Below are 24,189 nucleotides of genomic sequence, written 5' to 3' on the forward strand. Positions count from 1 at the left end.
CATCTCTTGTTGTAGTCTTTATTTTAAAATGTAGATTGTCTGATATAACTATGGCTACTCTTTTGGTGACCATTAGGATGACAGATGGTTCTCCATCCACTTATTTTCAATCTGAATGTGTCTTTAGGTCTAAAGTGGGTCTCTTGTAAACAGCATATAGACAGATCTTGTTTTATTATCCATTCTGTTACCCTAAGTCTTTTGATTGGAGCATTTAGTCCATTGACGTGTAGAGTGAGTATGGAAAGATATGAATTTATTGCCATTATGTTGCCTGTAGATTTGGAGTTTCTGGTGGTGTTCTCTGGTCCTTTCTAGTCTTTGTTGCTTTTGGTCTTTTTTTCCCCCCATTTTTTCTCCCTTCAGAGAGTCCCCCTTAAAATTTCTTGCAGAGCTGATTTAGTGGTCACGAATTCCTTTAATTTTTGTTTGTCCGGGAAACTTTTTATCTCTTCTTCTATGTTGAATGATAGCCTTGCTGGATAAAGAATTCTTGGCTGCATATTTTTCTGATTCAGCACATTGAATATATCCTGCCAATCCTTTCTGGCCTGCCAAGTTTCTGTGGATAGGTCTGCTGCACACCTAACTGTCTTCCCTTGTAGGTTAAGGACTTTTTTTTTTCCTTGCTGCTTTCATGATTCTTTCTTAGCCTGAGTATTTTGTGAATTTGACTATGATATGCCTTGTTGATGATTGGTTTTTGTTGAATCTAATGGGAGTGCTCTGTGCTTCCTGTATTTTGAGATCTCTGTCTTTCCCCGGGTTAGGAAAGTTTTCTGCTATGATTTGCTTACATAACTCTTCTACCCCTTTTTCTCTATCATCATCTTCTGGGACCCCTATGATTCTGATGTTGTTCCTTTTTAATGAGTCACTGATTGCTCTAATTCTTAAATCATGCTCTTTTGTGTTAGTCTCCCTCTTTTTTTCTGCTTCATTGTTCTCCATTAAGTTTGTCCTCTGTATCGCTGATTTGCTGTTCTGCCTCATCCATCCTTGCCGCTGTGGATTCCATTTAAGATTGCACCTCAGTTACAGCATTTTTTTTTTTTTTTCATCTTGACTAGCTTTTATCTCTGCAGAAAGGGATTCTAATCTGTTTTCAACCCCTGCTAGTATTCTTATTATTGTGATTCTAAATTCTGGTTCAGACATCTTGCTTGTATCTGTGTTGATTAAGTGCCTGTCATTTCTTCCTGTTCTTTCTTTTGGGGTGAATTCCTTCATTTCATCATTTTGAAGAAAAGGAATTAATAAGGTAAAAAAAAAACCCTTAAAATTAAAAAATTAAAAACAACACAAAAATGTCAAATAAAGGATGCTAGATCCTAGGTGTGTTCTGGTCTGGTTGTTGAAAGGAACTTGATAGAGAAAAAAGGGAAGGATAAGAAAAGAAAAGAAAAAAAAGAAAATGGTTGAAAGTTTGAAAAAACGAATACAATGAAATAGAATAAAATGAAAGACGGAAGTAAAAAAATAGAATTTGAAAAATTTACAAAAAAGTAAAAAATGTAGTAGGAAAAATGTAAAGGAAAATATTTTTAATAGAAATGGAAAATAAAAACACATTTTTTCTCATTCTATATTCAAGAAATAGAAAAGAAAAAAAAATTGAATAGATGGACCAGCAAACAGAGTGAGGTATGATTGAAATTACCTTGGTTTCCCCTAGAAGTCGAACTATGAGGCACTTTATAGTCTGTAAACTAAGCAGGCGGAGAGACTTGTGTTGTTCCTGGAGAGCGAGGTTGGTCCAGTTGGGCGGGGCTTAGTGTAACGGCTCCGTTCTCCACTAGATGGCGATGCTTAGCTTACCGGGATGGATTGTTGTGGTGCTTGTAGGTGTGTATGCACATGCGTGGGAAGGGTGAACATCATGTCACTCAGCTATCCAGTCTCTAGTGTTGGAACAGTGTCCTCCCCGACCAGCATTTACACACCCCTCCTTTGTCTCTGGCTTTTGTCCACTCCCTGCTTTTACACTGTCTGTGACCAAGCCATCAGGTTGCCAGGTGGCACCTCCCTCCTGAGTTTTATGTCATATGTGGCTGTGTTTCCCAACCCCTCACTTCTGAGGGACTGTGGTTTTGACCCACTCAGACCTTCTGGGGGAGGGTCTCAATGAGCAATGCTGGCCTGCTTCTAGGAATGTTCGGGAGACCATGCTGCTGCTGATGCCCAGAGACTGTGGCTGGGTGCCAGCCTGCCCCAGAAAAAGTTCATGCAATCATGTAGCAGCAGCGTTTTAGGGATTATGAAAATAACAACACACATCTGGCACAGGCTTCCTCCCAACATCCTTGTTCCAGCACCAGCGAATGTGGATGTTCTCTGGGATCCACTGGGACCTTTGGCTATGGGGAGGTGGCACAGCCTCTACCAAAAGTCCTCCCAACAGGGGAACTGCCTCTTCCCATGTATCCTAAGGACCCTGAGGATCTTGCTCTCTGCTCCTGGGGATTTGCCCTTCCCACCAGAGCACTGCCAGGTATTGAGCTGCGGAGTTTCAGACTCTGTGCTCCCCCTGTTTATAGAGTCTTAATGGAATTTAAGTCCTCTCCTTTCTCCTTTTTCCCTTTTTTTTGTTTTGTCCCTTGTGTATTCTGTCCCTTGTGTACTCTTTCTTTTCTCTCCAGCTGATTTCAGGCGGAGGGGATGCCCTCTGTATTCTTCCCCCATCTCTGTCCTCTCTCCACAAGCAAAAACAGCTCCCTGCCCTCTGTGCCTTTCTCCCCCAGTTCACCTCTCCATGCTGTGTACCTGCTGAGTTCTCTGGTTCAGGTTGTGCAGATTGTTGTGTTAATCCTCAAATCAGTTTTCTAGGTGTGCAGGATGGTTTAGTGTTCATCTGGCTGTATTTCAGGGACGAGACATGCAAAAAAAAAAAACCCCTTCCATGCGGTTCCTCCATCTTGGGCCCTCCTCTAGTTTCTTAATATGATACCAAAAACGTGTATATCTGTTCAAAAGTCATTATTATGCTTAGTTGGGACATTGGTATTTCTACTACAAGTATGAACAAAGGAAGGATGCCACCTATCACTTTTTAACATTGAACTACAGTAGAGACAGAAAGAGTATAAGAACAACTGGGAGGATAGGGAAGGGAACCAAGGAAAAAACACATATCTTGATTATAGGGATTCTCTGAGATTAGTCATACCACTCCTTTTTCAAGGTCATGTAAAAAGAAAATACCATAATATGGGAACAATAAGTGGAAAAGAGAGAAGTAAATATTAGGAAATTTCTGTTTTATATTCTTTAAAAATCAGGAAAATATAGATTGTATAATATAGAAGATCTAAGTGGAGAGAAGACAGATTGAATTGAAAACCTATTTACTCAGAAATCAGAAAATGAAATCACTAATGTTTAAGAAGTATGCACAAATAGAATAAAGAGAATATGATAAAGAAAAAAAAAGTGCGTGCCCTGGAGGAAAGAGGTCTCAATGTTTCTCAAAAAGAAATGTTTGAAATAAGAAAGTTGATGATACCAATGAATTGAGTGTAAATAAATGTTTGTAGTTACTGCTTGCTTAGATATTTGTAAATTTTCTTCCCCTTGGAGAGAGAGTTTACTGATTCTGAGTGACAGCATCATAATTTGTGGTACTTACCACTGGGGAAATATACAGTCAAGTATTTTAGAATTTAAGGTATACTTTTCAAATAAGTATAAATAAGGTAAAAGAAAAAATATTTCTTAGAGCAAAAACTAGAAAGCAGAAGAAACAGAAAATAAGTATGCATAGAGCATGAAACAAGATCAAGCATGTCAACAGGAAATATCAATGGGATACATTTATCTATTAAAAACTAAAACTGATATGGCTGAGTTCCTAGCTCAAAGCCCTAAGCTTCTAGCCAAATGGCCTTCTTGCAGACAATAATAATAAATTCTGAATAAAATATATAACACAACTATTGAAGGTCTTAGAGAGTGAACAAATGTCAGGGCAGATAAGACTTAGAAGTAGGTCCAAAATTGGAGAGAATATCTTTCTTAATGGTTGTCACCTTTAGGGCAGGTAAAGTCAGTACTGCGCTGAATGACTGAAATTCTGATAGAAAACCCACAGTTTTTCTGGCCTGAAGAACCAGATGCAGAGTTTGGGGCTAGCATTACTGCAGAGAAATGAGAAGTGAATCCCAGAATGAACTAGATGGCTGTAGCTCTAAGTTCTGTGTATAAATCCTGCCCAAGTCTCTGATTTCTGAACCATACATTTGCAGAGTAGATCACAAACTTCCTAACTAAAGGTAGGGTCCTGAACTGAGATTTCTGTTTGTAGTTCGAGTCCATCTAAGGTAATTTCTTGCTAAAACAAAAATATTGACAGTCTTCAGAGAATGAAACAGAATCCACAAGGCCCAGAACACAATCTCAAAGTGAAGAATGAGTAAAGTATGACCCAAGAGAAAAAACAATCAACACAGACCAACCCCAATAGACTTTAAAGTAACAAGCATAACAATAATTGTTAGAGAAATGAGTTAAAGAAGATATGTTCATAATGAATGAAGAGATAGGAAATCTCAGCAGAGAAATAGAAATCATAAAGTTCTAAGTTTAAAATTTAGAATTAAAAAAGACAGTATCTTACATAAAAATTCACTTGATGAGCTTAATAGCAGATGGAAATAACTGAGCAGAGAGTCAGAGAACTTGAAATTATCCAATGTGAAGAATGGAGACCAAGTGATAGAAGAAAAGAAATAGAGCTTTAAGAATTTGTAGAACCATAACAAGCTTTAGAACATAGTTCTAATTGGAATCCCAGAAGGCAAGAAGAAAGAATGAGGCAGAAAAACTTTTGAAGATAATGATCGCAAATTTCCTAATCTGTGGGAGACAAAAATCTACAGATTCAAGAAACTCAGTGAAATTGAAGCGGAGGAAATACAAGAAAACACTGCTAGGCATATTGTAGTCAAACTGCTAAAAACCTAGTGTAAAACAATCTAGAAGCATCCAGAGAAAAATAGCATATTAAATACAGGGGAACAATGATTAGCTTCTGATGACTTCCATTAGGAACTATGGAGGCCAGCAACCATGGAACTATGTCTTTATGCTAGGGGAAAAAACCCATCAACCTAGAGTTGTTTATGAAACAAAAATTTCCTTCAAGAATAAAGACAAATTATTGTCTACACCAAGATAAAAAAGTTTCTGTACAGCAAAGGAAACCATCAACAGAATGAGAAATCAATAGAAGAAGGTATTTGCAAATGATGTATCTAATAAGGGGCCAATATCCAAAATCTATAAAGAACATAAGAAACTGAACACCAAAATTCCAAATAATCCAATTAAAAAATGGGCAGAGGGCTGATAGGCATTTTTCCAAGGAAGACATCCAGATAGTCAATAGACACATGAAAGTATGTTCAATATCACTAATCATCCGTGAAATGCAAATCAAAACCACAATGAGATATCATCTTATACTTGTCAGAATGGCTAGTGTCAAGAAGACAAGAAATAGCAAGTGTTGGTGAGTATTTGCAACCTTTGTGCCCTGTTGGTGAGAATGTATATTGGCATAACTACTGTGGAAAACAATATGGAGGTATCTCAAAAAATTAAAAATAAAAATAGCATATGATCCAGTAATTTCACTCCTGGGTATTTAGTGAAAGAAAATGAAAACACTTATTTGCAAAATTATATGCACCCTGATGTTCATTGCAGCAATATTTACAATAGCCAAGATATGGAAGCAGCCTAAGTGTCCTAAGTGTCCACTGATAGATGAATGGATAAAGAAGATTTGGTGTATACACATACACACACACACACAAACACACAAACACACACACACAATGGAATACTACTCAGCCATAAAAAAACCAAGATCTTGCCATTAGCGACAACATGAATGGACCTAGAGGGTGTTATGCTAAGTGAAAAAGTCAGACAGAAAAAGAAAAATATCTTGTGATTCCACTTGTATGTGGAATCTAAAAAAGAAAACAGAAAAAAACATAAATACAGAGAACAAACTGGTCGTTGCCAGAAGGGAGGATGGGCAAAATGGGTGAAGGGGAGTAAGAGGTATAGGCTTCCAGTTATAGAATGAATAAGTCATGGGAATGAAAGGTATGGCATAGAGAATATAGTCAATAGTATTGTAATCGTGTTATAGGTAACAGATGGTAGCTACGCTTGTGGTGAGCATAGCGTGATGTTTAGACTTGTAAAATCACTGTGTTGCACACCTGAAGTAATATAACATGGTGTGTCAACTATAGTTCAATTAAAAAAAGGAATAAAGACAAAATAAAGACGTTCTGATTTAAAAAAAAAAGAAGTAAAGAATTCATCACCATTGGGCCTGAACTATAAGATATTCTAAAAGAAGTTTTTCAGGTAGAAAGTAAATGATAATGGATGGACACTTGGATCCTTAAGAAGAAATGAAGAGCATCAGAAATTGTAAATATTGTGGTAAATATAACTAGCTTTTCTTCTTAATTTTTAAAAAATAGAAATAATTGGTTTTCATGCAATTATAATATTATCTTCTAGGGCTTATTATTATATGTAGATATGATGTCTATGATACCCATCCCATAAAGTGGGGAGTTTGGAGGTACTTATATTGATATAAGTTTTCTACACTTTTTTGTGAGGTGATACGATATTGATTCTAAGTAGAGTATGAAAAGTTAAGGATATATATTATAGCCCATGGAACAACAACAAAAATAAAGCCCAGTAGTCATATGAAAAAGGAATTTAAAAATAAATTCAAATAATCTGAAAATGTCAGGAAAAAATGAACAGAAGAAGAAAAAACAGGGGGGATAAGAAGAAAACTAATAAAATCAAAGACCTAAATATTATGGATATACCCTTACTTCCTTGCTGCTTGGTGGCATTGCTCACTTTTCCAGGATGGTCTAGTGCCACTCTTATCTCTGTAAAGCTGTCTTTGAACCATGATAAACTGAATAGCTTTGTGCTCTGTGTATTATGTTTATACCTTCTGTCCCTTTTCACCTTGAATCATGGTTATGGTCTGGTTGTGTCTGTCAGCTGTGGTAAGTTGAACCGGTCACAACATGGTTCTGAAAAAGTCCACAAATTTTAACATCATTAAAGACCTTGACTCCTAGGTACGCCAATCACTGGCAGGAAATTCAACAAATTACCTGAAACTCTCAGTATCAGTTTCTTTATCTGTAAAAGGGAGGCAGAAATACCTGCTTTGTTGTGTTACTGTGATTTGCATACATTGCCAAGCGAATTGCCTGACTCCTAGTAAGTATTCTGTAAATCCTAGTTTATTTATTTCATTTATCTTTTGTCTTTAGCACTCATTTCAGCATAGCTATATAGTAGGAATTCATGAATGTATGTTGAATATAAAATGATAATATACCATCCAATGGGAACATTTAATTAGCTGTATTATCAATGCATTTAGTAACTATTGCATCTCCAATTAGTTTTTTTTTTTTTTTAAAGCTACATAGTTCTTGCTTCTTAAATGGTCTAAAGGGACCATTTTCTTTTAATCTATACTAAAATAAGAATCTCCTGGAAGGATAAATCAGATTGGTTCCATAAAGCCATGCACTTTTTTTGTGTTAATTTATAGGAACACTCCTTTTAATTATCTGTCCTAAATGTTTTCTTACTCTCAACAGATACGTACTTATATAAATAAGCATTATACCCTGTTACTTTTGACACTTGGAATTCTTTTTTAAGTTTTTATTTTAATTCCAGTTCATTAACGTACAGTGTTATATTAGTTTCAAGTATACAATATAGCGATATAATACTTACATACATCACCCAGTGCTCATCATGGCAAGTGCACTCCTTAATCCCCATCACCTATTTAGCCCATCCTTCACCACCTCCCTGCTGGTAACCATCAATTTGTAATTAAGAGTCTGTTTCTTGATTTGTCTTTCTCTTTTTTTCCATTTGCTTGTTTGTTTTGTTTCTTAAATTCCACATTTGTCTAAAACCATGGTATTTGTCTTTCTCTGACTTATTTCACTTAGCATTGTACTCACCAGCTCCATTCATGTCACTGCAAATGGCAAGACTTCATTCTATTTTATGGCTACATAATACTCCATTGTGTGTATATGCCACATCTTCTTTATTCATCAATTAATTGTAAATAATGCTGCTATAAATACAGAGGAGCATGTATTCCTTTGAATTAGTGTTTTTGTATTCTTTCAGTAAATATCCAGTAGTGTGATTTCTGGTTTGGAGGGTAGTTCTATTTTTAACTTTTGGTGGAACCTCCATACTGTTTGCCACAGTGGTTGAACCAGTTTGCATTCCCTCAAACAGTGCATGAGGGTTCCTTTTTTTACACATCCTAGCCAACACATGTTGTTTCTTGTGTTGTTGATTTTAGCCATTCTGACAGATGTGAGGTGCTATCTCACTGTACTTTTGATTTGCATTTCCCTGATGGTAAGTGATGGTGTATATCTTTTCATGTGTCTGTTGGCCATCTGAATGTCTTCTGTGGATAAATGTCTATTTGTGTCTTCTGCCCATTTTTTAATTGAATTATTTTTTTTGGGGGGGGGTGTTGAGTTGTATTAGTTCTTTATAGATTTTGGATACTAACCCTTTACCAGATGTGTCATTTGCAAATATCTTCTCCCATTCCTTAGGTTATCTTTTAGTTTTGTTGATTGTTTTCTTTGTTGTGCAGAAGCTTTTCATTTTGATGGAGTCCCAATAGTTTATTTTTGCTTTTGTTTCCCTTGTCTCAGAAGGCATATCTAGAAAAAAAGTTGATACAGCTGATGTCAAAGAAGTTACTGCTGTGTTCTTTGCTACAGTTTTTATGGTTTCATGTCTCACATTTAGGTCTTTAATCCATTTTGAATTTTTTGTGTAAATGGTGTAAGAAAGTGGTCCAATTTCATTCTTTTGCATGTTGCTGTCCAGTTTTCCCAGCACCATTTGTTGAAGAGACTGTCTTTTTCCCACTGGATATTCTTTCCTGCTTTATTGAAGATTAATTGACCATATAGTTGTGGGTTTCTTTCTGGGTTTTCCATTGTCTTCTATTTAACTATGTGTATTTTTGCCAGTACCATACTGTTTTGATTACTACAGCTTTGTAATATAACTTGAAGTCTGGAATTGTGATACCTGTAGCTTTTCTTTTCTTTTTCAAGATTTCTTTGCCTATTTGGGGTCTTTTGTGGTTCCATGCAAATTTTGGAATTGTTTGTTTCAGTTCTGTGAAAAATATTGGTGGTATTTTGATAGGGATTGCATTAAATGTGTAGATCACTTTGGGTAGTATAGACATTTTAACAATATTTGTTGTGCCAATTTGTAAGTATGGAATGTTTTTCCATTTCTTTGTGTCATTTCAATTTCTTTCATCAATGTTTCATAGTTTTCAGAGTACAGGTTTTTCACCTCTTTGGTTAGGTTTATTCCTAGGTATGTATCTTACTGTTTTTGGTATATTTATAAATGGGATTGTTTTCTTAATTTCTCTTCTGCCTCATTATTTGTGTGTATAAATGCAACAGATTTCTGTGTATTGATTTTGCATCCTGCGACCTTACTGAATTTATTTATCGGTTCCAGCGTTGTTTTGGTGGGGTCTTTCAGGTTTTCTATATAATGTCATCTGCAAATGATGAAAACCTTACTTCTTCCTTACCAATTGGATGCCTTTTATTTCTTTTTGTTTTTTGTGTGATTGCTGTGGCTAGGACTTCTAGTACTCCGTTAAAAGGTAGTGAGAGTGGACATCCTTGTCTTGTAGATCTTCAGGTAAAATCTCTTAGTTTTTTTCTGATTGAGGACAATGATAGCTCTGGGTTTTTTCCATATATGGCCTTTATTATGTTGAGGCATGTTCCCTTTGAACCTATTTTATTGAGGGTTTTTATCGTGAATGGATGTTCTACTTTGTCAAATGCTTTTTCTGCATCTATTGAAATGATCATATGGTTCTTATCCTTTCTCTTATTGATGTGATTGGTTTGCAAATATTAAACCACTCCTGCAACCTAGGAATAAATCCCACTTGATCATGGTGAATGATTTTTTTAATGCATTGTTGAATTTGTTTTGCTAGTATTTTATTGAGGATTTTTACATCTATTTTTATCAGATACATTGGCTTGTAGTTTTCTTTTTTTGTGATGTCTTTAACTGGATTTGGTATCAGGGTAATGCTGGTCTCATGGAATGAATTTGGAAGTTTCTTTCCTTTTCTAGTTTTTGGAATAGTTTGAGAATTATAGGTATTAACTCGTGTTTACATTTTTGGTAGAATTCACCTGTGAAACCTTCTGGTTCTGGACTTTTTGTTTGTTGGGAGTTTTTGATTACTTATTGAATTTCTTTTCTGGTTATAAGTCTGTTCAAATGTTCTATCTCTTCTAAGAATTTATCCATTTCTCCTAGGTTGTCCAATTTGTTGGCATATAGTTTTTCATAATATTCTCTTATAATTGTTTATATTTCTGTAGTGTTGGTTGTTATTTCTTCTGACTCGCTTGTGATTGAGTCCTTTCTCTTTTTTTCTTGATAAATTTGGCTAGAGGTTTGTCAATTTTACTGATTTTTTGGTTTCATTGATCTGTTATATTGTTTTTAGTTCCATATCATTTATTTCTGCTCTAATCTTTATTATTACCTTCCTTCTCCTGGTTTTAGATTTTGTTTGTTGTTCTCTTTATAGCTCCTTTAGTTGCAAGCTTAGGTTGTTTCAGATTTTTCTTCTCTTGATGTAGGCCTGTGTTGCTGTAAACTTCATTCTAATGACTGCTTTTGCTACATCCCAAAGATTTTGGACCATTGTGTTTTCATTTTCATTTGTTTGCATGTACTGTTTAAATTTTTCTTTGATTTCCTTGTTGACCCATTCATTGTTTAGTAGCATGTTATTTAACCTCCATGTATTTATAGTCTTTCCAGATTTTTTCTTGTGTCTAACTTCTACTTTTATAGCCTTGTGGTCAGAAAAGATTCATGGTATGATTTCAGTCTTCTTGAATTTGTTGAGGCTTATTTTATGAACTAAAATGAGATCTATTCTGGGGAATGTTCCATGTGCACTTGACTAGAATGTGTATTCTGTTTTCAGGTGGAATGTTCTCATTATATCTGTTAAATTCACTTGGTCCAGTGTGTCATTCAAAGCCATTGTTTCCTTGTTGATTTTTTTGTGTAGATGATCTATTGATGTAAGTAGAGTGTTAAGTATTATTGTATTATTATTATTATCTATTAATTATTGTATTGTATTATTATTGATTAATTCTTTTATGCTTGTTACTGTAATTATGTTTATTATTAACTGTTTTATGTATTTGGGTCCTTGTATGTTTGGCACATAGATATTTACAATTGTTAGGTCTTGTTGGATCGTCCCCTTGGTTAGTGTATGGTGTTCTATGTCTCCTGTTACACTCTTTGTTTTAAAGTCTATTTTGTCCAATGTAAGCATTTTTACTCTGGTTTTCTTTTGATAACCATTTGCATGCTAGATGTTTCTCTGTCCCCTTACTTTTAATCTGCAAGTGTCTTTTGGTTTGAAATGGGTCTCATGTAGGCAACATATAGATGGGTCTTATTTTTTTTGTCCATTCTTTCACCCTGTGTCTTTTGATTGAGGCACTAAGACCATTTACATTCAAAGTAATTATTGATAGATATATTTTTATTGTCATTTTATTATTTGTTTTGTGGTTGTTTGTAAAAATTTTCTCTGATCCTTACTTGCCATTTTTTTCATGTTTTGCTAAATTGTTTAGTGATATGTTTGGATTTCTTTCTCTTTATTCTTTACATATTTATTTGTGGTTTTTGATATATGGTTACCATTAGGTTTGTATATAACCTCTTCTGCAATGTTTGGATTTTTAAGGAAAATATCTGTATATCCATGTACATTAGATCCTTGTAATTACTTTAAAAATCCTCTTTGCATCTGTTTCATCTGTAAGTATTATTATAGTTATTCACTGTGGAGAATGTAGAGGTCCTTATAACCATTCTCAAAAAATGAATGTGCCATAATTCCAGTACACTCTCTTATATGACCAAGTGCTCACTTAACTGTGTTTAGAGGTCGTTAAAAAATCGTAGGCAAGAACTTCTGGTGAATTTTTAAACAGTATTTAGTAAACAATGACAAATGTTGATATAAATGTATCATAAAATCTTTATGTCTGGGAAAAATAATATTAAACGACTAGTATGAAAAAATTGGTAGCTAAATAACATTTCAGGAGATGGATCTATTGCACTGATAATTAGCATACTATTTGAATTGCAAAAAACTCTTCAATTTAATGAGTACAGCTCTTTTTCACTTAAGTGTCCTATAAAAACCTAAAGGTTTTCAAGCCAAATGAATTTTGTTTAGAATTCTGTTTAGAAAATACTTTTCAGAGCATAAAGTTTGAATTGTATATCTTTATAAACACAGATTTTTAAAAAGTTAACCCTTTTAAAAATGAACTCTTGAAGACTTACAGGTATTATTATTTGATTTTGCTGATGAGTGGAAACTTTTAATCAAGAATACTATAAGTGGGGCTTTACATCCTACTTTACAAGTGGGTACATTGTCATGGACCCACTAAAGGGTGCACGCTTGTTAAGTTACAACTCAGAGCCTTATGTGTCCATAACAAAGATGTTATTCTGTAATACCAAAAGGTTACCTTAACATAGATAGACTTTCATTAGTGTGATATCTTAGTGTTAATTCTATAACATTGTGTTCTTCAGTATTCCCTTTGGTATTTTTCCCAATAAATTTTAGAAGAACTTATTAAGGTATAATATGCAATAATTGGTACATATTTAAAGGATACAATTTATAAAATATTGGCATGTGTATACATCTGTGAAATCATCACCAAAGCCAATATAATGAACATTTCCATCACACTCAGAACTTTGCTCTCTCCCTTTTTTCATCTGTCCCGGTTGTCGCTGTCATCCTCCTTGCCCCTTCTCTAGGCAACCACTCATTTGCTTTTTGTTATTGTAGCTTTAATGTGCTTTTTCTAGAGTTTTGTATAAATGGAATCAAACAGTATGTACCCTTTTTTTTTAATGCCTGGCCTCTTACTCTGCATAATTATTTTGAGATTCATCTATTTTGTTGTATGAGTAGTTTATCCTTTTTATTGCTAAGTAGTATTTCTTTGTACAGAAATGCCACAGTCTGTTTATCCACTCACCTAGTGATGGACATTTGGATTGCTTCCAGTTTTTGGCCATTATAAATAAAGCTGAAGTTTTTAGCTTTTATGAGTAAAGCTGCTATAAACATTGAGTGTATTTAAAATTATTTTATTTTTTTAACCACTTAGTCATAATCATGGCTGTCAACTCTTATCATACAGCATTATTTTTATGCACCTTTCCCAGCAACTTGGTAATTAGGGAAGACTATGAAAATAGCTAATTTTATAACTCATTTTCTACATTTTAGCCATTTTACTCATTTGAGGTATTGACTATAGGAAAGGAAAGCTCTCATTTTGAATGTTGAAATTCCAACAGTCTGGCCAGCATTATCTTACCTTTTATAATATCTCTAAATAAAAATATTAAATGTAACTGAATTAAAGCCTCTGGTCCTTAAGTAACCAAAGAACTTTGCAAATACTTTATACACTGTAATGGTATTGTGATGGATATTCTTCTAAAGAGAATAAATGTTTCCTAATGACCATGTTTTATTTCTATAAGCAAATGTGGCAGTTGAAGTCTGTCTCAGTTATCACATTTTCTATAAACAAGGAAATCTAGAAAGAACCCTATAATGCAATGTTTAAAAGAAAATTGAGACACATAATCTAATTCATGAGTTTTATTATTGAGAAACTTTTTACTGTTCACATTTTTATACTTAAAAAAAATCTCATTACTTTAGATTTTACTTTTAAAAGGAATGTTTTATATGCAATAAAAGTTCAATCTCTTGAATAAAATTCCAAGTCTTTTTTTAGAAGGGAAGAAAAAAGGAAGAATAAAATAAAATATGCAAAGTTTAAAATTTGTTGCCCCCTTTCACTTTTTTGCTCTTGACGGTATGTGTTTATGTGTGTGAATATGTGTCTAAACATACGTACACTGTGACACATGCATATATGAAAATTACCATTGTAAAGCACAAGATATGAGCAATTTATTATTTATAAATGCATTAAATTTATAGTCTATTGAGAATGGAATGTTAATTTTGGGGTAATTTCTTTTAAAGTAAAGTAGCCTTAGTGTTATTCACCTTTATGTTAAATATATAACTTTGATACAAATATATGCACAGCTCTGTCTGTTGATGTATTTTATTAAAAGGCTAATCTTGTCCTACATTTTTAATTATGTACTAAGAATTTTTACTATAGATTGAGATAGAAGACAATATAATTCCTTTACTAGTAAAATTCTATATTTTCAAATATTAAATACTTTTAAGTATATGTCTTGTATTGAGTTATTGACTTAGGAATATTTGTGATATCTTTGAAATTCTTTCATTGCTTTTTATTATACTTTAAAGCTAATTTGATTGAATGTCTTTTGATCTTCTTTCTGTAATTATTAATTTTTCTTCTTATTAAGAATGAATTTTGTGTAGTACCAGAATGGAAATCATTTTGGTTATTTTTCTTTTGCATGTTTATCTTTTTTATAAATAAAAGCTTTATTTCTCAGGCCAAAATATGAGTTAACATTGATTTTAGGCTATGTAAAGTGCTAATATCAATTTTTTCTTTCAGATCTCTATAAAAATGGACTCCAGAGAGCTAACTTTGTACCATTCATTGCTGTTCTAAAGGTAAGGAAAATCACTTACTTGTGTTCACTGATTAATATCATATTGATTGATAATTAAGGGCTTTTATAGGATTGCCTATGGTCTTGCATTCAAGCAGAATTCATTTTGATATTAGATAGTTATAGTCAAAGACACTAAAGGAGAAAAGAATGTTTTTTATATAGTATTCATCAATGTGTACACAGGAGAAATTATAAAATATAGTCTAAATTATTGTCTAACTGAAACATTTGATAGTTTGCATTTATAAATTCTAATTTGAGGTTTGCTCATAAATATTATAGTGGAATATTTAACCTTACACATTGATTTCTGAAAAAAATGTTTAATGTTCTCTATTTCTTTAAGGTTAATGGTCTTTAACGTGTTTTCTCAGCTATTAAAGTTGCTATTCTAGAGTAGCATTATTACAAAAATATTCTAATATATTTAAATGTGATTGCCATCAAGTTATGAAATTATGTCAAGTTGAGGCACATAAATAGTTTAAATATTTGTGTGTATCATCACTGCATGGAGTTTGAAATAGTCTTCATTACAAGATGATTAAGAATAAAATAGCCTCTTTTTTCACTGTTAATTTAAATAAATTTTTATACAATTATTCAATAATTCTATATTTTACCAATACTTATTGAGAACCTACTATGTGCAAAGTGCTACTTTGGGCATGATGGGTAATGCAATCATGAAATAGGCTGTTCTTGCTTACAAGTCATTTATAATCTAGTTGGGCATATAGGACATACACAAATATCTATAATACAAAGCAAAATGAAGTACCAAAAACAGTACCAAAAATAAGCATATGTGCCAAAATATAACTCCCATAATTCTTAGGTACATAATTTTTCCCAGTCTATAGCAATATAACTGAAGAAGGGATGAGGTTGTATTATTTTTAAAAACCTAAAACCTCAAAAATTCTTATCAAGAAGGAGAAGTAAATCTATTTTTTTCTACAAGTATTCTAAAGATACAGTCAGATAGTCTTTTTCAAATTATTGGTACCAAACTTTATTCCCTGTGCTATACTTGGGAGAATTAAAACATCTTTTTCCTTGAGCAATTTTAAGTTCCCAGAGGTTTTTAATTTCTCTGAGATATTTATAGATGTAAGGAAAAGTACTCTTTGAAGATTTATGCTGTTAGTATTTTTTTCCCCTTTATATTCATGTTTTGCATTTGGGGGGAAAATAAATGTACAGTGTTTTCTTCATGCTGGGAATCCAAAGTAATTTGGTACATGTAGATACCAAAATATAAACAAGGAAGCTAAGAAAAATGGGTACTAAAAATAGTATCTTCATGTAGCATAAAATATACAAAATGTAAAGAGAGAAGGCTCACAGAATGAAACAAGTTAAAGGTTCTCAGGGAACTTTGTATGTATACTTTTTTTTTTTTTTAACCACAAACCTTATTTTTTGGCCAGTAATTTGTCATACTTTAATATATAATAGCATTATTAATAAACAACTAAATTGGCCAGATTGGGTTTAATTTTTTCGCTTTTTAACCCTCTCTCTCTCTCCATATATATATATATATGTATTGTATATATATATGTATTGTATATATATATATAGTATATAAATATATATATATATATATATTTGTAGAGAGGAAGAAACCCAAAGAGATAAATTATCCAAATTTGAAATTGAACAAGAACTGAAATAAATAATGTACAATTTGAAATTGAACACAAACTAAAATTCCTAGGAAACTGAATATCTTATTGGATAAGAAAGTATTTAAAATGTCCCGTTTATTCAAGACTTTTCACATGTAACAAAACATCAGCCAGGTAAATATATGCTGTGGCTGGTTTCCCTGGAACTTTTTTGGTGGGCATATGAGGTTTCCTTTGTAAGGAAAGTTTGTTTCATATTTATTTAAATGACATTTCGTCTATTCACATATGCTAGTGTTACTCTTGCATTTTGACCCAGCTGAGAGAACTGTATAGCAGAAGTCAATCTTAAAACTAATAGAGAATCTTGGTTTAATAAAAAGAGACTATAAACCAGATAGAAATTTATTTGGGGAAAAAGTACAGTGTATATTCACTTTTTCTTTTATGTCCTCTCCTATAAACCAAGTGATAACAAATTGGTAATTCACTACAAGAACTTGTGATTTGTTGCTTGGAGTATTGCAAAAAAACAAGAGCCTATATAAGTTCTTAGTAAACAATAATATTTTTTTTTTTTTTTTTTAAATTTTTTTTTAATTTATTTTTGGGACAGAGAGAGGCAGAGCATGAATGGGGGAGGGGCAGAGAGAGAGGGAGACACAGAATCGGAAACAGGCTCCAGGCTCCGAGCCATCAGCCCAGAGCCTGACGCGGGGCTCGAACTCACGGACCGCGAGATCGTGACCTGGCTGAAGTCGGACGCTTAACCGACTGCGCCACCCAGGCGCCCCTAAACAATAATATTTTTATAAGATAGTAGGAATGATGAGGAGGGCCAATATGCTGTTAAAAAACAAAATGTGGTATATTCATACAATGAATTATTGTTTTTGCTATAAAAAAGGAATGCAAATTTTGACATTTGCTACATTACAGATGAACCTTGAGAACATACTAAGTGAGAGGAGTCAGAAACAAAAGGACAAATATTATATGATTCCACTTATATGATGTGCCTAGAAACGGCATATTCAGAGAAACAAAAGTAAAATAGAGGTTACAGGGGCTGAGAGGAGTGGGGAATGGGTAATTATTATTTCATGGGTAGAGTCTCTCTTTGGGATGATGAAAAGGTTCTGGAAATAGACATTAGTAATGGTTGTATAACATCATGAATGTACTTCATGCCATTGAATTGCACACTTAAAATGGTTAAAATGATAATGTTTTTGCTATGTATATTTTACCACAATTTATTTAAAAAAAGAAAAGAAAAAGCCATAGTACTGGAAAGGATATAGAAAATGTTTAGGTATATCTCCTCTAGGAAGCCCTCCTGGAGAACTCCTTCAAGCAAAGCAAGGCAAAACCAAAACAAAACAAAACCTAACCCTTACATATAATTTCCACTGCCATTTAAGTGGGGAGGCTCCAGTTTTGCTCTTACTTGCATTTTCTTTGAATTTATCTTGCTCTTCATTTTCTAATTTACTGAGATTAATTTTTTTTAAATCTCTTTTCAACCTTCTTTCCTAACTGCATTTAAGGCTATTTATTTTCCCGTAAATAGCTGCATTCATTAAGTTTTTATATTTAGTATTTTCACTATTAAGTTCAAAGTATTTTCTAATTTCTATTGTGATTTCTTTTTTAACGCATGTGTTAGCTAGAAGTATGTTTTTTAATTTCCAGACAAGCATTTGAAATTTCCTGTTGTTATTATTTTCTCAACAAATGCTTAATTGCGTTGTGGTGGGAGGATATGCTCCATGCAACTTAAATCCTTTAAAATTTGTTGAAATTTCCTTTATGGCCTAATATATGGCCAATTTTTATAAAAATATTCTTTGTATTCTCGAAAATAATGAGTACTCAACTACAGTTGTATGTGATAGTATATATAACACAGTACACCCATTAGATTGGAGTTGTTAATTGTGTTCAAATTCTTATTATTTTTTCCCATCAATTATTATGAAGCTTATGGAAAACATCTCTCACTATGATTATGAATCTATTTATTTCTCTGATAATTCTGTCATTGACCTTAACATATTTTGAGGCTGTAAGTTGCGTGCAGATTTAGAATGATTAAATATTGCTTGTGAATAGAACTTTTATAATGAATTTTTTTACTAAGTAGTGATACAAGCTTCTTTGTTGTTACAAGAATAGTCATAATTGTGGAAGCATTTTTGTCATATCTGCTTTAAATTGCACACGCATAGGGTAATTTTATCAGATAATTTTAACATCTCTGTCATCTTGATGTTTTTTTACAGTGTAAGATCTTCCTGGTTTTTGGTGTGAATGAATTTATCTAGTGATTGTCTTTTTATAGTGTGAGATCTTCCTGGTTTTTGGTATGAATGAATTTCATTTGAAATTTGGACATTTTCATAATCTGTCATGAGACTTTGGGTCTTATTTTTAAAATTTTTTTTATTGTGGTAAAGTATATATAACATAAAATTTACCATTTGAACCATTTTTAAGTGTACAATCAGTGCTGTTAAGTACATTCACATTGTTGGGCAACCGTCATCACCACCTAGCTCTAGAACTTTGTCTTCCCAAACTGAAATTCTGTACTCCTAAAATAATAACTCCCCATTCTCCTCTTCTCCCAACTCCTGGTAACCATCATTCTACTTACTATCTCCATGAATTTGCCATTTTTAGGTACCTTATATAAATGGAGTCATATGATATTTGTTCTTTTGTGTCTGGGTTTTTTCACTTACATAATGTCTTCAAGGTTCATCCATGCTGTAGTATGTGTCAGATTCCATTCCTTTTTAAGGAATAAGATTCCATTATACATATATACCACTGTTTGTTCATCTGTTCATCTATTGATGGACATTGGGTTGATTCTACCTTTTGGCTGTTGTGAATAATGCTGCTGTGAACACTTGTGTACTAATATTTGTCTGAGTCCTTTTAATTCTTCTGTGTGTAATCATTGTAGTTTTGATTCATGTTTCTCAAGTGATCAGTGACGAGTAGCATATTTTCGTGTGCTTATTGGCCATTTGTTTGTCATCTTTAAACTTGAGTTTTAGATGGCTTTTTGGCCACTATTCTAACAGAAGGATAGGCACTAATTATTGCTAGATATAGGGGGCAGTCCAGGTTCTTTATCAGCATCTATAGAGCAGGTACTTCTTGTTTCTGCTGGTGGAGAGGTTCCACTGACATCATCGGGGTAGGGAAGGCGGGGTGCTCATTACTGACTGGCAGGGATGAATGTTTCTTTTTAAAAAAAAAATTATTCATTTAAGTAATCTCTACCCCCAACATGGAACTTGAACTCACAACTCTGAGATCAAGAGTTTCACGCTCCACCTACTGAGCCAGCCAGGTGCCCCAGGGTTGAAAGTTTCAGTTCCCCACTTAGTCTTCTCTGATGTCACTGGCAGGAGTGTTGGGATGCCTCATTAACAGCCTTGTGAGAATGTACTTCTAGACTCCTCTCAGCCTTTGCTGGAAAGGGTGCAGGCGGCATCAGTTTTTTCCACTGCGGTGTTTGCCACAGTACAAGTTATTGTTGAAAAGTTTCTTCTTTGCTATGCTGCCATTTTCCTGGGTCCTCCCTTGTCCATGTCCATTGGCATTTCTGGGATGCTGGCTTCTTCAGTTCCAAGTCTGGAATACATGAATTGAACAGAAAAGCAGAGAACTCACCATTCTGTTGTTTCTCAGGTCTTGAGATCCCTACCTCTTTTTTGTTCTACTTTTTAGTATGTACCTATGTTTATTTTATATATGATCTCTAGGATTTTAAATTGTACATGTCAGGAGGGACAGAGAAAGGATGTCTACTCCATCTTCCCAGAAGTAGAAGTCGTTTTATTAAATGTTCTTGTCTGCTAATTCCTTCATTTCTGTCATTTTGGTTTTGTTTCTGTGTTCTGATTTTAACCTCCCCGCCCCCCCCCCCCCCCCCCCCCGCCGGTTGTGAGTCCTCCTTTCCTGATTCTTGGCAAACTTAATAGTTTGTGATTGGATGATGAACATTGTGATGATTATATTGAGTGTTACTTCCTTTAAGCTGTTGAATTTTATTTTGGCAAGTGGTTAAGTTGCTTGCAGATCAGCTTTATCCTTCTGAGGCTTTTTAATTAATGTTTATTTATTTTGAGAGAGAGAGAGCACGCAAGTGGGAAAGGGGCAGAGAAGGAGAAAGAGAGAATCCAAGCAGGCTCCGCACTGCCAGCACAGAGCCTAATGCAGGGCTTGATCCCACAAACCTGTGAGATCATGAGCTGAGCTGAAATCAAGAGTGGGACACTTAACCAACTGAGCCACCCTGGGTGCCCCTTGAGGCTTGTTTCTAAGCTTTGATAGTATGTCTCAAGTAGCCTTTACTCTAAGACTATTTTACCCTTTCTTCTAAATGTGACCCTTCTAGAGTCTCTACTGAATCCTCTTAGTGTCACCAACTTTTCTCTACTCTGTCTGTTCAGAATGCTTGTATCTCCCAGCTTTGTGTGGATTGTTCTTTCCCCAGTCTTGTGAAGTTTCACCTTATGCACGTGCAATTTAATAGTCAGCCAAAGGTTACAGACATTCTCTATGCAGATATTCTAGAGCTCTGTCTGCATAGCTTCCTCTTTTACTGAACTCTGCCATGCAAATCCCAACTGCCTCAACTTCCTAGAGCTCTGATCACTGTTTCCTCAACTGATTTAGACTGCTGTGCTGCAGTCTAGAAATTGCCTCTGACAGAAAGCCATGGGAAGTGTAATGCTTGCTTAACTGGTTTATTTCCCACATCTCAGGGATTGTGTCTTTTGCTACTCATTGTATTATGTCTGGTAGTAGAGGTTTTAAATGTTTTGTCCAGTGTTTTAGTGCTTAATGGCAGGAAGGCAACATTGACTTCTAAGTACTCTGCTTTGGCCAAAAGGAGAAGTCTCTTAGTTTTTTTTTTTTAATTGAACTATAATTAAAATTTACCATTATATTAGCTTCAGATGAAGCTAATCAACATATTGATTCAACAATTCTGTCTATATATTACTCACTGTTCACCGCAGTAAGTGTAGTCACCATGTGTCACCAAACATTATTGACTATGTTCCTTATGCCGTACTTCTCATCTTTGTAACTTACTTGTTTTATAACTAGAAATTGTACCTCTTTTAAAAAATTTTTTATTTATTTTATTATCTTTTCAAATTTAAATACAAGTTAGTTAACATACAATGTAATAATGAAATTCAGGAATAGAATTTACGGATTCATCACTTACATATAACATGCAGTGTTCATTCCAACAAGTGCCCTCCTTAATGCCCCTCGGCCATTTAGCCCATCCCTCTGCCAAACACCCCACCAGCAACCCTCAGTTTGTTCTCTGTATTTAAGAGTCTCTTATGGTTTGTTTCTCTCTCTATTTTTCTTATTTTTACTTCCCTTCCCCTATGGTCATCTGTTTTGTTTCTTAAATTCCACATGAAAGAAATCATATGGTATTTGTCTTTCTCTGACTGACTTATTTTGCTTAGCATAATACTCTAGTTCCATCCACATTGTTGCAAATGGTAAGATTTCGTTCTTTTTGATCACCGAGTAATATTCCGTTGTATGTATGTGTGTGTGTATGTATGTGTATATGTATGTATGTATATATGTGTGTGTGTGTGTGCATATATGCACACACACACACACACACACACCACATCTTTATCCATTCCTCGGTCAATTGACGTTTGGGCTTTTACCATACTTTGGCTGTTGTTGATAGTCATGCTATGAACATTGGGGTGCTTGTGTCCTTTTGAATCAGCACTCCTGTATCCTTTGGATAAATACCTAGTAGTGCAATTGCTGGGTCGTAGGGTAGTTCTATTTTTAATTTTTTGAGGAACTTCCAAATTATTTTACAGAGGGGCTGCACCAGTTTGCATTCCCACCAGGTGCAAAAGGGTTCCTCTTTTCTGCATCCTCGCCAATGTCTACTGTTGCCTGAGTTGTTAATTTTAGCCATTCTGACAGATGTGTGGTGGTATCTCATTGTGGTTTTGATTTCTCTTTCCCTGATGATGAGTGATGTTGAGCATTTTTTCATGTGTCAGTTAGCCATCTGGATGTCTTCTCTGGAGAAGTGTCTATTCATGTCTTTTGCCCATTTCTTCACTGGATTGTTTTTTGGATGTTGAGTTTGGTAAGTTCTTTATAGATTTTGGATACTAACTCTTTATCTGATGTCTTTTGTAAATATCTTCTCCCATTCCATTGTTTGCCTTTTAGTTTTGCTGGTTTTTTCCTTTGCCATGCAGAAGCCTTTTATCTTGATGAGGTCCAGTAGTTCATTTTTGCTTTTGTTTTCCTTGCCTCTGGATACATGTCAAATAAGTTGCTGTGGCTGTGGTCAAAGAGGTTGTTGCCTGTTTTCTCTTCTAGGATTTTGACAGTTTCCTGTCTTACATTTAGGCCTTTTATCCATTTTGAGTTTATTTTTGTGTATGGTGTAAGAAAGTGGTCCAGGTTCATTCTTCTGCACATGGCTGTCCAGTTTTCCCAATACTGTTTGCTGAAGAGACTGTCTTTTTTCTACTGGATATTCTTTCCTGCTTTGTCAGAGATTAGTTGTCTATATGTTTATGGGTCCATTTCTGGGTTTTCTGTTCTGTTCCATTGATCTATGTGTCTGTTTTTGTGCCAGTACTATACTGTCTTGATGATTACAGCTTTGTAATACAGCTTAAAGCCCGGAATTGTGATACTTCCAGCTTTGGTTTTCTTTTCAACATTACTTTGGCTATTCGGGGTCTTTTCTGATTCCATACGGAAATTTGTACCTCTTAATCCTCTTTATCTATTTCACCTGCCAAGAACCATCAGTTTGTTCTCTGTATTTAGGAGTCTGTTTAATTTTTGTTTCTTTATTCATTTGTCTTTTAGATTACATGTATAAGTGAAATTATATGGTATTTGTCTTTCTCTGACTTATTTCACTTAGCATAATGAAGATCCATCCATATTGTTGCAAATGGTGAGATTTCATTCTTTTTTTTCTGGCTGAGTAATATTCCATTGTGTACATCTACCACATCTTATTTATCCATTCATCTATTGAAGGACATTTGAGTTGCTTCCATATCTTGGCTATTGTAAATAATGCTGCAGTGAACACAGGGCTGCATATCTTTTTGAATGAATGTTTTTGTTTTCTTTCGGTAAATACCCAGTAGTGGGATTACTGAATAGTAGTATGCTATTTCTATTTTTAATTTTTTGAGGAAACTCCTTACTGTTTTCCATAGTGGCTACACCAATTTACATTCCTGTCAGCAAGATTCCTTTTTCTCCACAGCCTTGCCAATATTTTTCCTTCTTTCCTTCTTCCTTCCTTCCTTCCTTCCTTCCTTCCTTCCTTCCTTCCTTCCTTCCTTCCTCCTTCCCTCCTTCCCTCCTTCCTTCCTTCCTTCCTTCCTTCCTTCCTTCCTTCCTTCCTTCCTTCCTTTCTCTCCCTCTCTTTCTTTTCTTTTGTAGGCTCCATGCTCAACATGTGGCTTAACTCCTGACCCTGAGATTAAGAGTCACGTGTTCTACCAACTGAGCAACGTGGCCAGGCATCCGAGTTATTTCTTGTGTTTTTGATTCTAGCCATTCTGACAAGATGTAAGGTGATGTCTCATTGTGGTTTTGAATTACATTTTTCTGATGATGAGTGATATTGAGCAGTCTGTTGCCTGTCTGTAGGTCTTCTTTG

General features: G+C 34.3%; 1 protein-coding gene across 2 annotated transcripts in view; it reads left to right on the forward strand.

The window, feature by feature from the left end:
• The window catches only part of AFG1L (AFG1 like ATPase), a 205,459-nt gene that overhangs the window by 96,271 nt on the left and 84,999 nt on the right, over positions 1 to 24,189 (forward strand). For both annotated transcript variants that reach the window (XM_058734887.1, XM_058734885.1), the window contains exon 8: positions 14,769 to 14,827. In XM_058734887.1, the coding sequence (XP_058590870.1) occupies positions 14,769 to 14,827 (59 nt within the window). The remainder of the gene's footprint in view (positions 1 to 14,768; positions 14,828 to 24,189) is intronic.

This window comes from Neofelis nebulosa, chromosome 6, assembly GCF_028018385.1.
Source record: "Neofelis nebulosa isolate mNeoNeb1 chromosome 6, mNeoNeb1.pri, whole genome shotgun sequence".
In the NCBI taxonomy this organism is placed as follows: Eukaryota; Metazoa; Chordata; class Mammalia; order Carnivora; family Felidae; genus Neofelis; species Neofelis nebulosa.